At 48.2% G+C, this 18,083-nt stretch overlaps 1 protein-coding gene across 13 annotated transcripts in view; it reads left to right on the plus strand.

Moving 5' to 3' along the window:
• The window catches only part of TBC1D14 (TBC1 domain family member 14), a 122,177-nt gene that overhangs the window by 79,317 nt on the left and 24,777 nt on the right, over positions 1 to 18,083 (plus strand). For all 13 annotated transcript variants that reach the window (XM_003950284.5, XM_054682745.2, XM_063809350.1 and 10 more), the window contains 6 exons: positions 3,904 to 4,022; positions 6,050 to 6,132; positions 8,813 to 8,930; positions 10,866 to 10,972; positions 14,562 to 14,642; positions 16,372 to 16,466. In XM_003950284.5, the coding sequence (XP_003950333.1) occupies positions 3,904 to 4,022; positions 6,050 to 6,132; positions 8,813 to 8,930; positions 10,866 to 10,972; positions 14,562 to 14,642; positions 16,372 to 16,466 (603 nt within the window). The remainder of the gene's footprint in view (positions 1 to 3,903; positions 4,023 to 6,049; positions 6,133 to 8,812; positions 8,931 to 10,865; positions 10,973 to 14,561; positions 14,643 to 16,371; positions 16,467 to 18,083) is intronic.

Raw genomic sequence — 18,083 nt, forward strand, 5'->3', positions numbered from 1 at the left:
GGCAGGAGAATCGCTTGAACCCGGGAAGCAGAGGTTGCAGTGAGCCAAGGTTGCACCACTGCACTTCAGCCTGGGTGACAGAACGAGACTCCTCAAAAATAAATAAATAAATTCCCTTTAGGGTTGTCCAGGGTGGCAGCTGTCACTTAAGTGGGCAGTTTATTTTACCTGTTAGTCTGCAGGGATTTTGACGAGCACAGCAAGACGGGCATCAATGCTTGGTTTAAACCAAGAGACTTCAAAATTTGGTCCCATGCAGAGATGGAACTTGGGAATGATGAGTTGGACTGAAGTGGACCACACCAGTACTTGCCTGGCACACAGAAGGGGCTTGGCACTTGAGGGAGTGAGTGCCCAGCCATTTTACATATCTTATCTCTTGACCACCACAGTGGTCTGTACAGTTGCTACTGTTTTATAGCTGAGAACAGACTGAGAGACAAGACGACTCACCCAAGCCAGGACCTAGAACTCTGGTTTTACTTCCAGAGCCTTATCCCTTGCTAGCCCGACCTTAGCGCTGATAATCCACAACTGAGTGTTCTTTCTCCAGGTGCTGTTTCTTCCCCTCCGGGATCCTGGGAGTGAACAGTCCTCTTTCTTGTTTCTGAAGTTGGTTTGTCTGGCCTGGACAGTGAGCTTACTGTTGTCACCTCCAGGTTGCCCTGGGAGAACCGGGTCTAGAGCAGGACCTGTCACCATTTCCAACACCATTTCTCTTCTGAAAGGGTGCCTAAGGTTTTGGAAAGGGCTTTGCCTGGGATTTCAAGTATGAGCAGGCTAGGCCACCTGTGTTACTTTATTATTTTAATCATGCCTTGGTCTGTGATTAAAACAAGCATTTGACCCTGCGTCTCTGCTAATCTGTGCACTTAGTTCAGTATTTGAGGTTTCGGTCACGGTTGTGAAAACTACTGAGACTGAATCTGAATGATGGATTACTTCTGATGCATGTCTGCGAGAGGCTTGCATGAATTCTGTGATGAGGAGTGTGGCTGCAGAACCCCAGCGCGTGGCCTGTGACCCAGCTTCCCCGCTTGCCCGCCGGGTAAGTCACGGACACCTCTGGGTCCCCGTGTGTGTTTGGTGCACAGGGAGTGCTGGAGAAACAGCAGCCCTTGTTGGTCTGTGGCACTTGCTTTTTCTACCCCTCAGACCTGAAACCACTGGAAGAGGCAGGAAACCATGCCTGCCTCAGGTAGCCTGCATCCCTGCTTTTTTTTCTTGAACCTTCATTGGGCTATCTGACCACAGCCACAGCTTTGCGCTGGTGAGGTACAGCGTGTCCTTGTGCAGCTGTCTTGTTGGCGTGCTCTGGGATGGGGCAGCCCCTTTGGGGGGCTGGTGTGGAGGAGATGGAGTTAACCCAGCATGGTCTAGGGTGGAGCAGCCCCTTTGGGGGGCTAGTGTGGAGGAGATGGAGTTAACCCAGCATGGTCTAGGGTGGAGCAGCCCCTTCGGGGGGCTGGTGTGGAGGAGATGGAGTTAACCCAGTGTGCACGCGTAAAGCACTCAGAGGTGCTGGGCTTGTTAGCGTCAGCCGCCGCCACTGTTTGTTGCTGTTGGTAATAGTAAGAAGCTCTGACTGAAGCGATCTGATGTTTCTGGTCATGACTCAAGGCTTTTACTTCCTTTTACTCCTACTTTTTGTATCTGTGCTGTTGGCAACTTGGCAGGGCTCCTAGATTGTTGTTTGGCACTAGAGCATGGTTTTCTGCCTTTCCCGTGGTTTCAGGTCTGAGGGGAGAGAAAGCTAGTGGCGCAGACCAACAAGGGCTGCCCTTCTCCAGCACTCCCTGTGCACCAGAGGCTGTGACATCGCCTCATTCCTTCCAGCAGCCCTCTCAGGGTGAGGCAGGCGGGGTTTCCCATTTTGCAGATGTGGAAAGAAGCCTTAGGGATTTGAAGTGAGTACCTTGCCCGAGGTCACAGCTGGTGGTTGGTGGATCTGAATTTGCTCCCAGAGCTATCTGGCTGCAGAGGCCACCGCGTAGGACTCGGGCTTTCCCCTCTAAAACTGCACACCTGTGGGTTTGAGTGTATTCACAGATGATATTGGGCCGGCTCAGGGCGGCAGACTCAGGGCGGCAGGCCCAGCCTTGCTGGCTGTATGCTTCAGGCAAGTCACTTCACTTTGAGCCTCAGTTACCCTGTCTGTAAAATGGGTAACACTTGCCAAGCAGATGGCTGTGAAGACAAAGTGAGTCCACATGCACAGAGCACACAAAAGCCGATGGAAATGGGCATCCACATCCTGCCATGGCTGATTTTGGGCCCAGCATTCTGGCCTTGGCATACAGTTCACCAGACCAGGCTCAGCAGATAAGTAGCACCTCATGGGGTATGTGTTACTAATTCTTGTTAAAATGCAGCATGCCTCAGAATCTTTCTCAACACACAGCTTTTGTTTGATTTCCTATGAAATTGGAGACTTTGACATTCAGGTGCTAGACTTGAAGCTTCATGAGGGCTAGTGCCGTGTTAGGTCACGGCTGTGTACCCCATACAGTGTAGATGTTCAGATGCTTGAATCCAGCAAGGAATGAGTCCGTGTTTTCAGTTTTTGGTAAGTGGAAGTAATTTTAGAATTGTAATGGAACCATGTTAAGCCACAGTAAACAGTGTTAAGACATGTGACCATATACATCCAGGTGTACAGAAACTGCCCCACCCAACTGCTTCTTGGTGCACGTCCTTCTCATAGCCTGTGTATTTTGAGGAAATAATCTATTTCTTTCTACTTTTTAGAGGTCTTTCTGGCTAAGAGAATAATTGCTTGCCGCATAATTTCACCAGTAACACGCCTCTTGACAGCTAGTTTCCCTGAAATTCATTTAGCAATTTCTCACCACCTCATGACAAACATGAAATCTTAGGTTAACACTACCTTTCTTTGTCCTATCTCCTCAATGAGATTATCTTCCCTTCAGGGGCATTCCTGAGAGCCTTGTCTGTAATATTTCCTTAATTATCTATAATCATCTTAAATGATTGTGTTTTTTGATTTTGCACAGAGCGAAGTACCCACACATTATTTCAGAAGCACCAACCTGTTTGGCTCTCCTGAGTTCTTCCAGCTGGGCGTTTGGAATGTGGGTCACCAGGTGTGAATGAGCTCTTGTGGTTGCAGTGCATGGGTGAATTGGTGACCCAGTGATGTGGAGGCTGCTCTTAGATTTCCAGGGCATGGCAAAACTATTTACATAACAATTTGCAGTGGCAGCTTCCCAGTGGCCGTGATAATAATCAGTTAAAATTTACAGTGTCCAGAAGAGAGAAAACATGCCTGTTACCCAGGAGACAGTAGACCTGAGGCAGCGTTTGAGGGCCCTCCTCAAAGGGGCTGCTTTGATAATGAGATCCTTTGTTATTTCCCCACCAACGAGGGAAGCGTGCAGTCATATCATAAAGCAATGGTCTCAGCTTTGGAACTCTAAGACCCCTTTAGGCTGGGCACAGTGGCTCACGCCTGTAATCTCAGCACTTTGGGAGGCTGAAGCGGGTGGATCACCTGAGGTCAGGAGTTCAAGACCAGCCTGGCCAACATGGTGAAACCCCATCTCTACTAAAAATACGAAAATTAGCCAGCCGTGGTGGTGAGCGCCTCTATTTCCAGCTACTTGAGAGGCTTAGGCAGGAGAATCGCTTGAACCGAGGAGGTGGAGGTTGCAGTGAGCCAAGATCGTGTCATTGCACTCCAGCCTGGGCGACAGAGCGAGACTCCATCTCCAGAAAGACCCCTTTAGTCAGCGGCTTTTCATTCTGAATAGCAGGAAAGATTTTTGGCGAATTGTCCTCGAAATTGGCTTAAAAGAGTTTCATGACAAAACAACTTTCTTGCTTTCCGAAGGACTTCATCCTATCTGAAAGGACCTGGAGTCATCCCTGGTTTCTTTGTCCTAGGAATATGAAGACAAGGCTGGAAGACCTAGCAAGCCACCCTCTCCAAAGCAGAATGTGAGGAAGAATCTTGACTTTGAACCACTTTCCACCACCGCACTCATCCTCGAGGACAGACCAGCGTGAGTTTAAGAAGACTCTCTTTAGAGTGTTTGCTTTAGGAAATAAGTACAACTTGCTAAGCAGCTTTTCGTTAGAGAAAAACTAGGGTCAGAAAAGGGAAGAAGAGTAAGCCAGAATCACTTCTTATTCTCTATATTAACATGTGTTCTGTAATTATATTAAATGACCAATTTGGAAAACTGTCCTGTAGCATAGAAGTTTTGACCAGGATTTTCCGTTCTGGTAATTTTTCTTTTTACTTTAGCATTTAAAAATAAGTTGTCAGCTGGGTGCAGTGGCTCGCGCCTGTAATCCCAGCACTTTGGGAGGCCGAGGCGGTGGATCACTTGAGGTCCAGAGTTCGAGACCAGCCTGGCCAACCTGGTGAAACCCTGTCTCTACTAAAAATACAAAATACTAAAAATACAAAAAAATAGGTGTGGTGATGGGTGCCGTAATCCTAGCTACTCAGGAGGCTGAGGCAGGAGAATCACTTGAACCCGGGAGGCGGAGCTTGCAGTGAGCCAAGATCACACCATTAATTACACTCCAGCCTGGGCAACAAGAGCAAAACTCCGTCTCAAAAAAAAAAAAAAAAAGAAGCAGTGTGTCTTCTACTGTTTTCTTGTCCTTGAAAGTTGTATGCTGGGGAGAGAAATGGAGGACTGGAAAGTTAGAGGCCATCAGGAAAAGACTCTGCCCTTTGAAGTCCAGTCGTTTTCATGCTCTGAAAGGTGAACTGGCGGACTCTCCTGCAGCAAGTGATGGTTGTTTAAAATGTCCCAGTGAATGTGGGTCCTGTTGTGTGAGGGACACAGGCAGCCAGACACTCCTGCTCTCCCTTTACCCTAGTGCCAGTACAGTTACAAGCACGCTTCTGAAAGAGAGCACGAATTGTATTTTTTTAAATGGGTTTTGAAGGTATACCAAGATGCTTAGAACTAAGGTGCACATCTGTGTATATGTCAAACAACAAATGAACCACGTAGCTAGTATGAAATCTGTTCACTTTAAAAATCTGGTCAGGAAATGTCTTCATACATACATGTAACAAATGCTGTTAGGGTGCCCTGCCTCAAGAATTAGGTGTTGACAGTTATTAGTGTATTGCAGTCAAATCAAAGTTTCTTTGGAGTGTGGGGTGAAAATATACCAAAAGATTAAGTGTTTATCACTGTTGCAGTTATGGATAATTGTTATTTTCTTCCTGCTAATCTTTATCATTCATTTTTCCTTTCTTTTTTTTTTTTTTTGAGATGGAGTCTTGCTCTGTTGCCCAGGCTGGAGCACAGTGGCGCGATCTTGGCTCACTGCAACCTCTGCCTTCCAGGTTCAAGCGATTCTCCTCCCTCAGCCTCCTGAGTAGCTGGGACTACAGGCACGTGCCACCACGCCCGGCTACTTTTTGTATTTTTTAGTAGAGACAGGGTTTCAATGTGTTAGTCAGGATGGTCTTTATTTCCTGACCTCGTGATCCACCTGCCTCGGCCTCCCAAAGTGCTGGGATTGCAGGCGTGAGCCACCGCTCCTGGCCCATTCATTTGTTTTTATTTAATTAATTAATTAATTTATTTTTTGAGATGGAGTCTCGCTCTGTCGCCCAGGCTGGAGTGCAGTGGCGCGATCTCAGCTCACTGCAAGCTCCGCCTCCTGGGTTCACACCATTCTCCTGCCTCAGCCTCCTGATTAGCTGGGACTACAGGCACCCGCCACCATGCCCGGCTAATTTTTTGTATTTTTTAGTAGAGACGGGTTTCACCATGTTAGCCAGGATGGTCTCGATCTCCTGACCTCGTGATCCGCCTGCCTCGGCCTCCCAAAGTGCTGGGATTGCAGGCGTGAGCGACATTCATTTGTTTTATAGTGAACTTGTTTTTCTTTTTGTAAGAAAGCATTATAAAAGTTTGTGAAAGAACTGTGTAATCTTAAAAAAATGAGTTTTTAGTGTTTGAGCTTTATATTTTTTAGGAAATTATGCTTCAGGTTTTTTCTGAAAGACTTCTATGCGGTATTTATAATGGTGAAAACTCATTTCTTTCCTGTCAAGAAATCTCCCAGCAAAACCAGCTGAAGAAGCTCAGAAGCACAGACAGCAGTATGAAGAAATGGTGGTTCAGGCCAAAAAGCGAGGTAATGGGGTTCACACTTGATGGGTTAAATCAGGCAGCACAGGGTTTGTGTCTTTCTGGTTATTTTCTTTTTACCATTTGGAGTCATAGAACCTGAACTTCAGTCTTTGAAATTTGTAGTCTTCCAGTAAAAAAAAAAAAGATGCATGCGGAAGGCCCCCACAAGCGAAAACAGGGCTGCAGGGTGGCGTGGGTGGACTGCAGGGACTCGGGGGGACGTTGAGGCAGGCAGAGGGGAGAAGCGGTGAGACCACAGGGTTTGCTGGGAGCCTCCCAAGGAGGCCTCTTCCATCCCAGAAGCCCCCAGGGCTGTCCCGGGCGGTCTGTAAAGCCCCAGGCTTTGGAGCTGGGTGCCTGTGTCTCTCGCAGAAGGCTACTATCCATTCCGGGTAGCTTTATTCAAGAGAAAAGCACTTTGAACTGACGTGAGAAAAGTGACTGTGTAAGATAGAAATACTAGACTACAGAAAGTTTCAGCCATCAACGACACGTATATTTCTTTCCCTCTCTGGGTTGTTTTTTAAAGTTCCAAGAAGATATTTTGATAAAATTCCTTGCAACACTTAAACTCTTTTTCTAGGAGATTTTAAAAATATATAACATGGATGTGAGGGCGATTTGGCTGTCATATCTGTCGCTCCATTGATCACCAGGGTTGATTCGGCTGATCTGCTGGCTAGCCCGGTGTCCCCTTCCCCACTAGCACTCCATGTGCGTCCCTCCCGAAGCTGTGTGTTTGGTCAAAGAGAATGACCATCCCTGATAGAGGACCGGTCTTCAGTCAGGGTATGTGAGTAGCTGCACTCCCCTGCTAGAGCCTCCAGACAGGCTCCATTCGTAGGAGAATGTAGAGTCGTCAACCTTCCAAGACTCCAGACACATCCAAATGAGGCACTGCATGTGGCAGTCTGCCTTTCTAAAAATAAAAATTAAAAAGGCCAGGCATGGTGGCTCACACCTGTAATCGCAGCACTTTGGGAGGCCGAGGCGCGTGGATCACCTGAGTTGGGGAGTTCGAGACCAGCCTGACCAACATGGAGAAACCGTGTCTCTACTAAAAATAAAAAATTAGCCAGGTGTGGTGGCACATGCCTGTAGTCCCAGCTACTTGGGAGGCTGAGGCAGGAGAATCGCTTGAACCCAGGAGGTGGAGGTTGCAGTGAGTCGAGATCGTGCCACTGCACTCCAGCCTGGGTGACAGAGCGAGACTCCATCTCAAAAAAAAAATAATAAAAATATATAACAATGTGGTGTATATGTACAGTGGAATATTATTTGGCCTTAAAAAGGAAGGAAATTCTGGCACATGTGGCCACATGAAGGAATCTTGAAGATACCCTAAGTGAAACCAATCAATCAAAACAGGACAAATAATGTATGGTCCACTTCTGTGAGGTCCCTAGAGCAGTCAAACTCAGAGACAAAAAGTAGAATGGTGGGTGCCAGGGGTTGGGGAGACGGGGAGTAGGAAGTTAGTATTTAATGGGGGCAGTTTGATTTGGGAAAATGAGAAAGCTCTGGTGATGGATGGTGGTGTGGTTGTACAGTATGAATGTTCTTAATGCCACTGAACTGTATACTTAAAATGGTAAATTTGACCACACACAAAAAAAAGTATATGTAAACTAAATGCATGGTATTTCTCAGAGCTGCTATTTGTAGATTAAGAGTAATGCTGAAGGCTGGGCATGGTGGCTCACACCTGTAATCCCAGCACTTTGAGAAGCCAAGGCGGGTGGTCAGGAGTTTGAGACCAGCCTGGCCAACATGGTAAAACCCTGTCTCTACTAAAAATACAAAAATTAGCTGGGCCTGGTGGTGGGCACCTGTAACCCCAGCTTCTCAGGAGGCTAAGGCAGGAGAATTGCTTGAACCCGGGAGGCGGAGGTTTCAGTGAGCCAAGATTGCATCACTGCACCCCACCCTGGGTGACAGAGCAAAACTCCGTCTGAAAAAAAAAAAAAAAAAAAGCAGTGCTCGAACTGTTGGAAGTCAGCATGGAGCTTGCATTTGGAAGGGGATAGGGCTGGGAGCACAGGAGAGACTTCCAGAGTTCCAGTAACGTTCGGTTGTTTTGATCAGGATGGTAGTTTCAGGGATTTTTCTGTTTTGTGGTAACTGAATTGTGTTCTTTTTTTCTTTCTTTTTTTTTTGAGGTATAGTCTCGTTCTGTTGCCCAGGCTGAAGTGCAGTGGTGCTATCTCGGCTCACTGCAACCTCTGTCACCTGGATTCAAGCAATTCTCCTACCTTAGCCTCCCCAGTAGCTGGGACTACAGGCCCCTGCCATCATGCCCAGCTAATTTTTGTATTTTTAGTAGAGACGGGATTTCACCACTTTGGCCGGGCTGGTCTCGAACTCCTGACCTCAGGTGATCCACCCGCCTTGGCTTCCCAAAGTGCTGGGATTACAGGCGTGAGCCACCGCGCCTGGCCAACTGAATCGTATTCTTCTTTGTGTACTTTCCTGTCTAGATGTTAGACTTTGCAAGCTTACTAAAGGGTGGATAATGCCTGAGCCTTCTGGAGTCCGTCGGGTGTGAAGTGAGCGCTGGAGTTGATGCTCGCTCTGCTTCAGGGCGGTTTTCCTGGTGTGTTCGCAGTGTGACAGGAAAATCACCTTGCCTGGAAATGGTCCATATCAGTTAGTAGATTGTTGTTTTTCTAAATTGTGATTTCTAGAGCTGAAAGAAGCCCAGCGAAGGAAGAAGCAGCTGGAAGAAAGATGCAGAGTCGAGGAAAGCATTGGAAACGCTGTGCTCACCTGGAATAATGAGATCTTACCTAACTGGGAAACAATGTAAGATGTGGCTCTGGGTGTGGCTGAACTGCAGAGCATGTCTTTCTAGAATCTGTGGGCCACAGCTGTAGTCGTCATAGCCGGCAGTGACACCCTGGATGCAGCGAGTTGAAGTTGCATCATCTTCCTTTCCTCTACCCTGGCTCAGCCTGCGCCATCCCTTGCTTGGAGACTGTGATAGCCCCTTCCCCTCCCTTCCAGTTCACCTTCTTCTCATCTCCTGAGCCAGCTTCTAAAGCATGAGTCAGTGTCCCCTCCCTTACCTAGAATTTCAGTAACTTCCTGTGACTGTCAGTACACAGTTTGAACCCTTAGCAGGCAACACCCTTAGTGAGGTGGCCTGCCTTCCTCGGCAGCCTCACCCTCGGATGCCTCTCCTCCACTTGGACAGAGCCCTCTCCCTAGGGAGCCCCCCATAGGTGTTGCTCCTTTTAAACCTGGGGCCTCGCATATTCCAGGCCCTGTGTCTGGAGTGCTCTTGTCCTGTACTTCCTCAGCCAGCAAACTCCTGTGTGCTCTCCAAAGCTCAGGGAAGACTTTGCTGCCCCCACCCTGGCTCTAGGGCCCTGTGGTTCTGTGTGCACACAGCTGTCTGTTCAGGCCTCTGTCTTCCGCTCTTTGAGGATAGTGACCCCAGTGTCCAGTAGAGTGCACCTGGCAGAGTCTGGCAGCTGCTGCCCTCTTTACATCTGAGGGGCAGCTGTGGGTCTTGTTTTTATTCTCGTGTTCAGAACGGTGGGGGCCAGTGTGCGGGCAGAAGTCCCAGGGCTGCGTACAGAGGCATTCGGGGAGCCTGGATGCCAGCTTCCCTTCTGCTCTCGTCCCACATGTCAGCACTGCAGGGGTCACGCGGCCCTGCTCAGGGTCTCCACTAGGAAAATATGCTCAGAGCATGCTTTTTAAGGCAGTATCCTCAAAAGGCTGGATGCTGTCAGGAAACACTTTATACCTGTTCTCGCATGGGATCTAGTAACAAGAACAGAGGTTCTCAGAATGCTTGCTGCTCCCACCGAGGGAGACCACTCTGGTCTGTCCTGCAGGGCCGTGGGTTGGATGTGGTCTGAATGCATTGCATGCAGACCCACAGCAGTTCCCGTCGACTGCACACGGACGCTGCCTGGCACTGTTCTCAGTGCTTTTGTACTTTATCTCACTTCATCCTCACAGTGGCCCTTGGGTGTAGGTTTCATCGTCTTGACTTTCGAGAGGATGGTATAGGTTCAGAGAGGAGAGATCATTTGTCCGGATTCCACAGGTAAGGATGGAGTTAGGATGCAGCCTGCTTTCTGCAGCCTCAAGCCTGTGCTCCCCACGATGCTGCGTTCAGAGGCACCATGGGTTTGCCCAGGCTGTTGGCAGTGTGTGTTCCGTGTCCCAGCAGAGCTGAAGGACTCTGTACAGTCTACAATGTTCTGAGTCAGCAGTTCTTCTCCACAGTTAGAACTTGCCAGCTCACATCTGGGCGCTGGGCCTGTATTGGTGGTGTGATGGCCGTCTGCTGACTCTCTGCTGGGGTCTGCTTCTGTCTCCAGTGCTGCTGCAGTGCCGCCTGGCACTCCTCACCCACTCCCAGCTATGTGCTGTTCCTGGAGGAGGCCAAGCCATTGCTTTTTCCTGTGTTTTCTGCTCAGAAAGTCCTTCCCATCCTTCATGTGCTCAGGTCATTCAGAACTTGGCCCCAGAGTGTGCCTGGGCCTCTGGTTCGTGGTGACCTGCGCTATGCTGTGCTCTTCCATACCTGCCACGGCAGCTGCCAGTGGAAGGGGATTGTTGATTTGATCTTTACAGAGCCCTGGACTCTAAGCTTCCTGAGGGCAGGGGCTGTGCCTGATGCAACGGTGCATCCCAGCTCTTGGTGGTTCGGGGCTAGGCACGCAGGTAGACAAATGTCTTTGTGTAGAACAAACTCAAACTCCTGCTTCCATTTTTGTCCAGGTGGTGCTCTAGAAAAGTTCGAGATTTATGGTGGCAGGGAATCCCTCCAAGTGTGAGAGGCAAAGTCTGGAGCTTAGCCATTGGCAACGAGTTAAATATCACCCACGGTGAGTGGCCTGCATGATCCTGGGGAGTCCACCTCCAGGCCCTATGGCTTCTTCTCTCCCTTTTGCCCTGTTGGAAAGAATGGCAGCCATTGCCACGAATCTGTGTCTTTTGAGAGACCAGGAGACTGTGTCCTTCAGGAGAGAGGGGCAGTTGGGAGGCCTGGGTTTAGTGCTGTGCACTCCGGTTACCTGACAGCTCAGCGCAGGAGCTCTTGAATAGAGGGGGCTTGGAAGACAGGGCTTAGAGCATCGGGGAGGTGCCTGAGCTTCGCAGATCAAAGTCCTAGGAAGGCAAGCCTTGCCTGCGACGTGAGTGTGGAAGGGGGAGGTGGTTCTTGCTGTGAGGGTGTTTATTGTACTGGGGTGTCTGTTGGTATTTTGTGGGATTTTTTTTCAGGCAGCCTTGGAGGAGACAACATACTGTGCTGGGACTGGGGTCCTTGGGGCTCTGGGAGTTTGTCTGCTGGGTGAGAACCATGCTCACTGATCTCTCGCTGTATTGCATCTACTCAGTTTGCATGTACACTTCCTCCCTCAGGCTGAATTCACTTCCCCAGGTGTCCTGAGCACTCTGAAGCGCATCCAGAGTGAAATAGGTGCCAGGAGCCCACAGACTTCAAATTAAGTGATTAATACTGGCAGCCATTCTTTTCACTTCTGCCTCCCTGCCTGCGGTCTGAGCTGTGGAAAGACGGGGCTACCTTCCTGCCCTTTCTTGGGCCTAGGACCTGCTGGGGAGTTGATGATGTGGTTTTTATGCTCATGAAGGCCTTGAGTTTAAACAGTTGATTTGTATCTTCGCTCTCTAGTTGGGGTTTTGATTGTTGTTCTTATCCTGACAGGTTATCTTAGCCTCATCCCAGGCAGGTCTCCCCTCACGCCCTCACGGAGCGTCAGCCAGCTGGCTGGTGACTGGCTTCTGTGCGGTGTGGTCCTACAGAGGAACGTGGGGGCCCGGAACTCCCTCTTGGCTAAATCCATACCTACCAAAATTTTGTTTTAACATCTCTGTGTGAGAAGATGAATAACGTTTAACTTGTGGAAATGGTTTTTTAAAAGTATCCTCAGAAGTTGAGGTTTGGAGAAATTACTGAACATTTATTTCTAAACTCTTGTCTCTGCAGATTGGATGGAATGCACAGTACTTTGTGTGTGTGTTTAATTTTTGCTTCTCACTGATGCCTGGGTGGATTTTATTTAAATTAAAATCTATGGACCTTATTGTTTTGGATTGGGCTAAACCACTGACGAGTCAGTTACATGTTTAGACATGAGTCTTAGACATTTATCCAAACCTTGGTATTGGCTCGATTTGTGTACATTTTGTCTGTCTTGTATTGTGAACCGCGCGGTGTCAGTGGCCCCCACTAGCACTGGTACTCAGGAAGCTGGGCCCTCACCTGCTGTGCTCTCTACCTTTTCACCCTTACCCACCCTGGGTCTCTGCATGGGGCAGGCCCTTAAGAAATACCTGCTGTGTGAATGAATGCTACCTTACTGGGTCCTGCTTAATCTCGACTTTACTACATTTCCAAGCCAGTGTAAGAACACAAACAAACTTGGTTGCTGAGTACCAAGCATCATATTAGGTTCTTTACTTATGGATCTTATTTAATATTGACAGTGCGACCTTGACCTCATTTTCCTCTAGAGAAGGCTCAGCATCCTGGAAAGGCTAGGACTGTGCCCAGGTCTCTGGCTCGTGTGTGTGGGGCCAGGACTCAGATCCTAGGCCCAGGCTAATCCTAAATCCCGTGTTCTGACTTGGAGAGCCCTAAGGTTTTGCTCTTGTGGTTGTACAATTGAAAACTTAGTGAAAGTCGACCTAATAGTACTATTAAAACTTCACTTTTAGGGCCCCAGTCAATCTTGTACTTTGACATTGGAGCAGGGGGTTTGGGAAGAAGGTGTGGTAGCTGTCCAGCCTCCAGCGTTCCCCAGATGCACACCAATAAAGCCATGGGGGAGACTTAAAACTCTCTGACACTTTGACCCATTGAACCCCGAGGCTGGCAGCCTCTGTGACTTAACTGTCAAATGCCTTACTTGGGAAGTGATTCCCTAGTGGCCATGGCCACACAGTGGTTTTCATCCACCTCCTGCCAAAATGACCAGAGCTTGGCCGGCCTCCTGGAGGCCGAAAGCAGGTGGAAGTGCCACCAGGTGCATGAGGCAGCAGCTCAGAGCAGTGTGGGATTGTCCTGGGAGCACGCGTGCTGAGTTACTGCTTTGGACACTGATACTATAATAGCGAAACTAGATTTTGGATTACATTTTAATAAAATAGTGTGCACTGCCCAGAAGGCAGATGTGCTCTGCTGTGTTTTCCAAAAGTAATGATGGGAAAAATAAAGTGCTGAAAATTCCATGGGTAGCTGCAATTAAAGTCTCAGTGATAGACAAGTGATTGTGTGTAATCTGAGACATCTGGGAGCTGATCAGGAACATCAGAGCCAGAGGAGTGGCGGGTGCAGCAGCTGGCGCTTGTCATCCCAGCACTTTGGGAGGTTGTGGCAGGGGGGAATCACCTGAGGTCAGGAGTTTGAGACCAGCCTGGCCAACACGGCCAAATCCCATCTCTACTAAAAAAAAAAAAAAATTCACCAGGTGCGGTGGCGTGCACCTGTAATCCCACCTATTCAGGAGGCTGAGGCAAGAAAATTGATTGAATCTGGGAGGCAGAGGTTACAGTCAGCCAAGATTGCGCCACTGCACTCTCCAGCCTGGGCGACAGAGCAAGACTCCATCTCGGAAAAAAAAAGAAAAAGCCAGATGACCAGGAAGCACCTGAGACTGGGCTGTGTCGGGGAACAGGGCGCTGAGAAGGAGCTCTGTGGATTCAGCCTTCACACTTGTCCTTGAAAGAAGAATGGGGCACGGATATACCTGTGGAGGTCTGTGTATGCTAGTGAAGTCGTGTTGTTTAACTATTACCAAACCACCCGAAGAGAGCTGTCACAAAAATAAGTTCCATATTTAATATGGAGATTTGGAGGCTGTCATGATCCTTCTCTGCCAGCAAGAGTCCTGTTTTTTGAAGCTTCTGCGTATTCCTGGGATCTTCCCCCATCCCTGCTTCACTGCCAGGCAGCAAGACGAGGCCTGTGCCAGGTGGGGGCAATTGCACCATGTCCTTACTTGAAACCCAATGATTCTCTGCTGGTCCGTCCTTCCCTCCCTCGGTCAGTGAGACATTCCTTGATTGGGTTGCTCTGTGTCAATTCCAGTGCTGTGTCTTGGATACAGAGGGAGTGAGAGAGCTTCACCGTCTTGCCCCAGGGATCTCGCGGTCTGGGAGAAGCAGTAGACAAGTCACAAAGACCAAAACAAGGCAGTTTTGTGGGTAGGCTGTGTCAGAGAACTAAATAGCAGTGATGTGTGTAATCTTTCTTTGTTTCAGGCTGTGTCTTTAAACAATAAAATTACTTTCAGGCCAAGTTGGGGGGAATTGCTTAAGTAGCCTGTTAAGTATGCCTTAAGCCTGTTATAGTTGAACTTAAGTATTTGGAGGAAATAGTACTGTGTTCTGTGGTGGTTTTGACGAAAAATACATGTGCACGTAACACTTACCCAGAGGCTTTTCTTCCAGAGCTCTTTGACATCTGTCTTGCCCGAGCCAAGGAGAGGTGGCGGTCCCTTAGCACAGGAGGCTCTGAAGTGGAGAACGAAGGTAGAGTGTCTTCTAAAAGCAGCGGACTGCTGTGGTCAATTATGTTTGTCATTCTTGATTACATAGTGAAGAAAGCTGACGCTAACTACAGTAGAGATGGTTGTGGAGTCATACAAAGCTCCACGAGAAAAGGTTTTTTTGTTTTGTTTTTTTTAGCAAAAATTAAAGGTAAAAACTTTTTATAAGAAATTGGCTGGGTGTGGTGACTCAGGCCTGTAATCCCAGCACTTTGGGAGGCTGAGGTAGATGGATCACCTGAGGTCAGGAGTTTGAGACCAGCCTGGCCAACATGGTGAAACCCCGTCTCTACTAAAAATACAAAAATTAGGCTGGGTGCAGGCACTCACGCCTGTAATCCCAGCACTTTGGGAGGCTGAGGCGGGTGGATCACAAGGTCAGGAGTTCGAGACCAGCCTGGTCAACATGGCGAGACCCCCATCTCTACTAAAAATAGAAAAATTAGCCAGGCGTGGTGGTGGGTGCCTGTAATCCTAGCTACTCGGGAGGCCGAGGCAGGAGAATCACTTGAACCCGGGAGGTGGAGGTTGCAGGGAGCCAAGACCGTGCCACTGCATTCCAGCCTGGGTAACAGTGAGTCTCTGTCTCAAGAAAAAACAAAAATTAGCTAGGCGTGGTGATGTGCACCTGTAATCCCACCTACTCGGGAGGCTGAGGAAGGAGAATCGCTTAAACCCTGGAGGTGGAGGTTGCAGTGAGCCAAGATCTCACCACTGCACTCCAGCCTAGGTGACAGAGCAAGACTCCCTCTAAAAAAAAAAAAAGAAATAGAACATCCTAGTTCCTGAGAGGTGTTTGTGTCCTGACATGCTGGAGGGCCCGTCATAACCAGTGCCATTCCCTTTAAAGTTGTTCATGTGACTTCCAGTAGCCTGGTGTCTGGGATTAGTTGAATACTGGCTTATAGAGGAGCTCAGATTTACAGAGACAAGAACACTGCATGTTTGCTAGATTATGCCTTTAGAATTCTCCATAACACACAAGGATGATTACTTCTTTTGGTTAAGAAATACATGATTTTACTGATCATTTTTACAGTCTTTGTGGTATTAGAATTCTAAAAAGTATAAAACAAATTATTTATGATTACTTGTTAGAGATATTACACACTGGCTGGGCACAGTGGCTCGTGCCTGTAATCCTAGCACTTTGGGAGGCTGAGGTGGGCAGATAAGGCCAGGAGTTCAAAGCCAGCCTGAGCAACAAAGAAAGACCCTGTCGCTACAAAAAGATAAAAGAAAAAAGAAATATTACATGAGTATAATACCACAATAGTTTCTACATCTAGTGAGTTTACACTGAAGATGTTTGAGATCGAGCAGTGATATATGTGTGTGTGTGTGTGTGTGTGTGTGTGTGTGTGTGTGTGTGTGTTTATGCTTGGAGTTTCTTTGTGTTTATTCTCCTACTTGTCCTTGCTTTCCACTGATTGTTATTGGTGAGAGGCGAAATGTTAGATTTTGATTTCAGACTCTGGAAAATATCTAATGATAATCTAGAATTAGCTGGTGCCATAAGATATTTTGTTCTCTAAGAAACCCTACAATCTGTTAAATACTCTGAAGCTGCACTCTGAGTCAAGACGTGATTAGGTCAGTGTGCTTCTGAAGAACTTTTTTCCGTGTTTTGTTCTTGTAAAACTTCAAAGGCTCGTAATTGTCCTACATTCGTGCCCTTGAGGAATGTAATGATTTTTGGCATCTTTTGACAGATGCTGGTTTTTCAGCAGCAGACAGAGAAGCCAGTCTGGAGCTTATTAAACTGGACATTTCTAGAACATTTCCTAATCTCTGCATTTTCCAGCAAGTAAGTGGTGGTGACTTGTTGCTTTCAAGTATGTTTTGTCTAAAATTCATAGATGCTGAACTGTGTATATTTGTTGTCAAGTTTGAAAGGTACTTGGGTTTTTGGGGGTGTTAGGAGGTAGGGTGGATGTTACTATTAAATACATTTAGACTTTTTAAAATAAGTGTAACTGATCCTTTGCAACAAATATTTACTATGTCCATACTTGTGCTCCAAAAGACAATTCTGTCTTCCTCTTGAGATACTTGTCTCAGGGCCCCTGTAGGTCTGGTCTGAGAGGGTCCCCATGGGTGGCTGTGTCTGCTGGCGCTTTCTTGGACACTCCTCTGCTCTCAGGACTGTGTGTAGCAGTCTGCGCTCAGCAAGGCCATGTCGGTGTGATGGGCTTCGGCTCAGATGAGCCCAGTGCGGTGAGCCCGTGTGAGAAAGGGAAATCCCTGGCAGCCTGGGTGGGTGGCCAAGCCGGGGTGACAGGTTTCTGAGCAGGTAGACCAGGAGAGCAGTGCAGCTGAGGGACAGAAGCCTGCTGTGGGAGATAGGACAGGCTCCTTAGGTGGCAGGAAAAGCAGAGGGGAGCCTCCTCCTGGGCATCTGAACGCAGGACAGGGCTACCAGCAGTAGGTTGTGGGGTCATCTGACCTGAACTCTTTAAAGACCTTCTATTCTTTGAGCCAGCAGACGTTAATCTGGGGATCTTTTGACCCCTTTCTTATCTATAACGGGTTTTTGGTGGGGCAGTTGTTCTTGCAGAATACCTCTGCACCTGTCCCTTGTCTGTTCTCACTGCCTTTACTCAGGTTCTCATCTTTGTGGATTTCCATGTGGGTCTTCAGAAATCTTTTCAGAAGAGGAAAGAGAGGGAATCTACAAAGCTACCAGCAGCTTTGGTCCTGGTGTCTGGTGCGTGAGCCCAGCGAGCACCCCACTGGCTTGCAGCAGGCAGTTGACTTAGCTGGGAGCCTGTTTCCTGGAACCCTGCTTCTCCCACAGGGCAGATTTCAGCTTCTCTGCCCTTTTGCCCCAGTTCGTCTCCATAGGCCTCAGTGCACTCCATGCTTTGCAGCCCCTGCATCGCTCTCTTGGAGCTGCTCCTGTTTCTTGCCCTTGGAGGGGAAAGACTTTCTTCCCCCAGCCCAAAAGGCCCTTCCCCACCCTCCACCCACGGTTCACGTGCCCCCTCACCAGGCTCTCAGAGGGATCCAGGAGAGGCAGCTTTCTGGAAAGGAGTTTCACCTTTGATTTCAAACAAATTTGGGCTTTCATCACAGATTGCCTTCCCACTAGCTTTGGGCAAATCTATCTTTTTGAGCCTTAGTTTGTTCATCTGTAACAGGGTGATCATACTGGCCTAACAGGGCTGTTGACAGTACTTGGCAGATAACAGTGCTTGTTGTTATTAAATCTCTTTGAACGTAATTTGAAACTGAAAGACAACTACATCCAACCAGAGGTCAAAGGGCCATATCCTACCAGGTGGTGGCAGAAGTGTGTGATGGAAGAGGTGGTGGGCGGAGGCCAAAGAAGTTTCTTCCCAGGTCTTTCAATCCAATGTGGAGATCTCTCAGCCCTGGTAGAAAGTAGCTTAGTAACCTTTCTAATGAGCAGAGATTGAGTTTA

The sequence above is a fragment of the Pan troglodytes genome, chromosome 3, assembly GCF_028858775.2.
Source record: "Pan troglodytes isolate AG18354 chromosome 3, NHGRI_mPanTro3-v2.0_pri, whole genome shotgun sequence".
Taxonomy (NCBI): Eukaryota; Metazoa; Chordata; class Mammalia; order Primates; family Hominidae; genus Pan; species Pan troglodytes.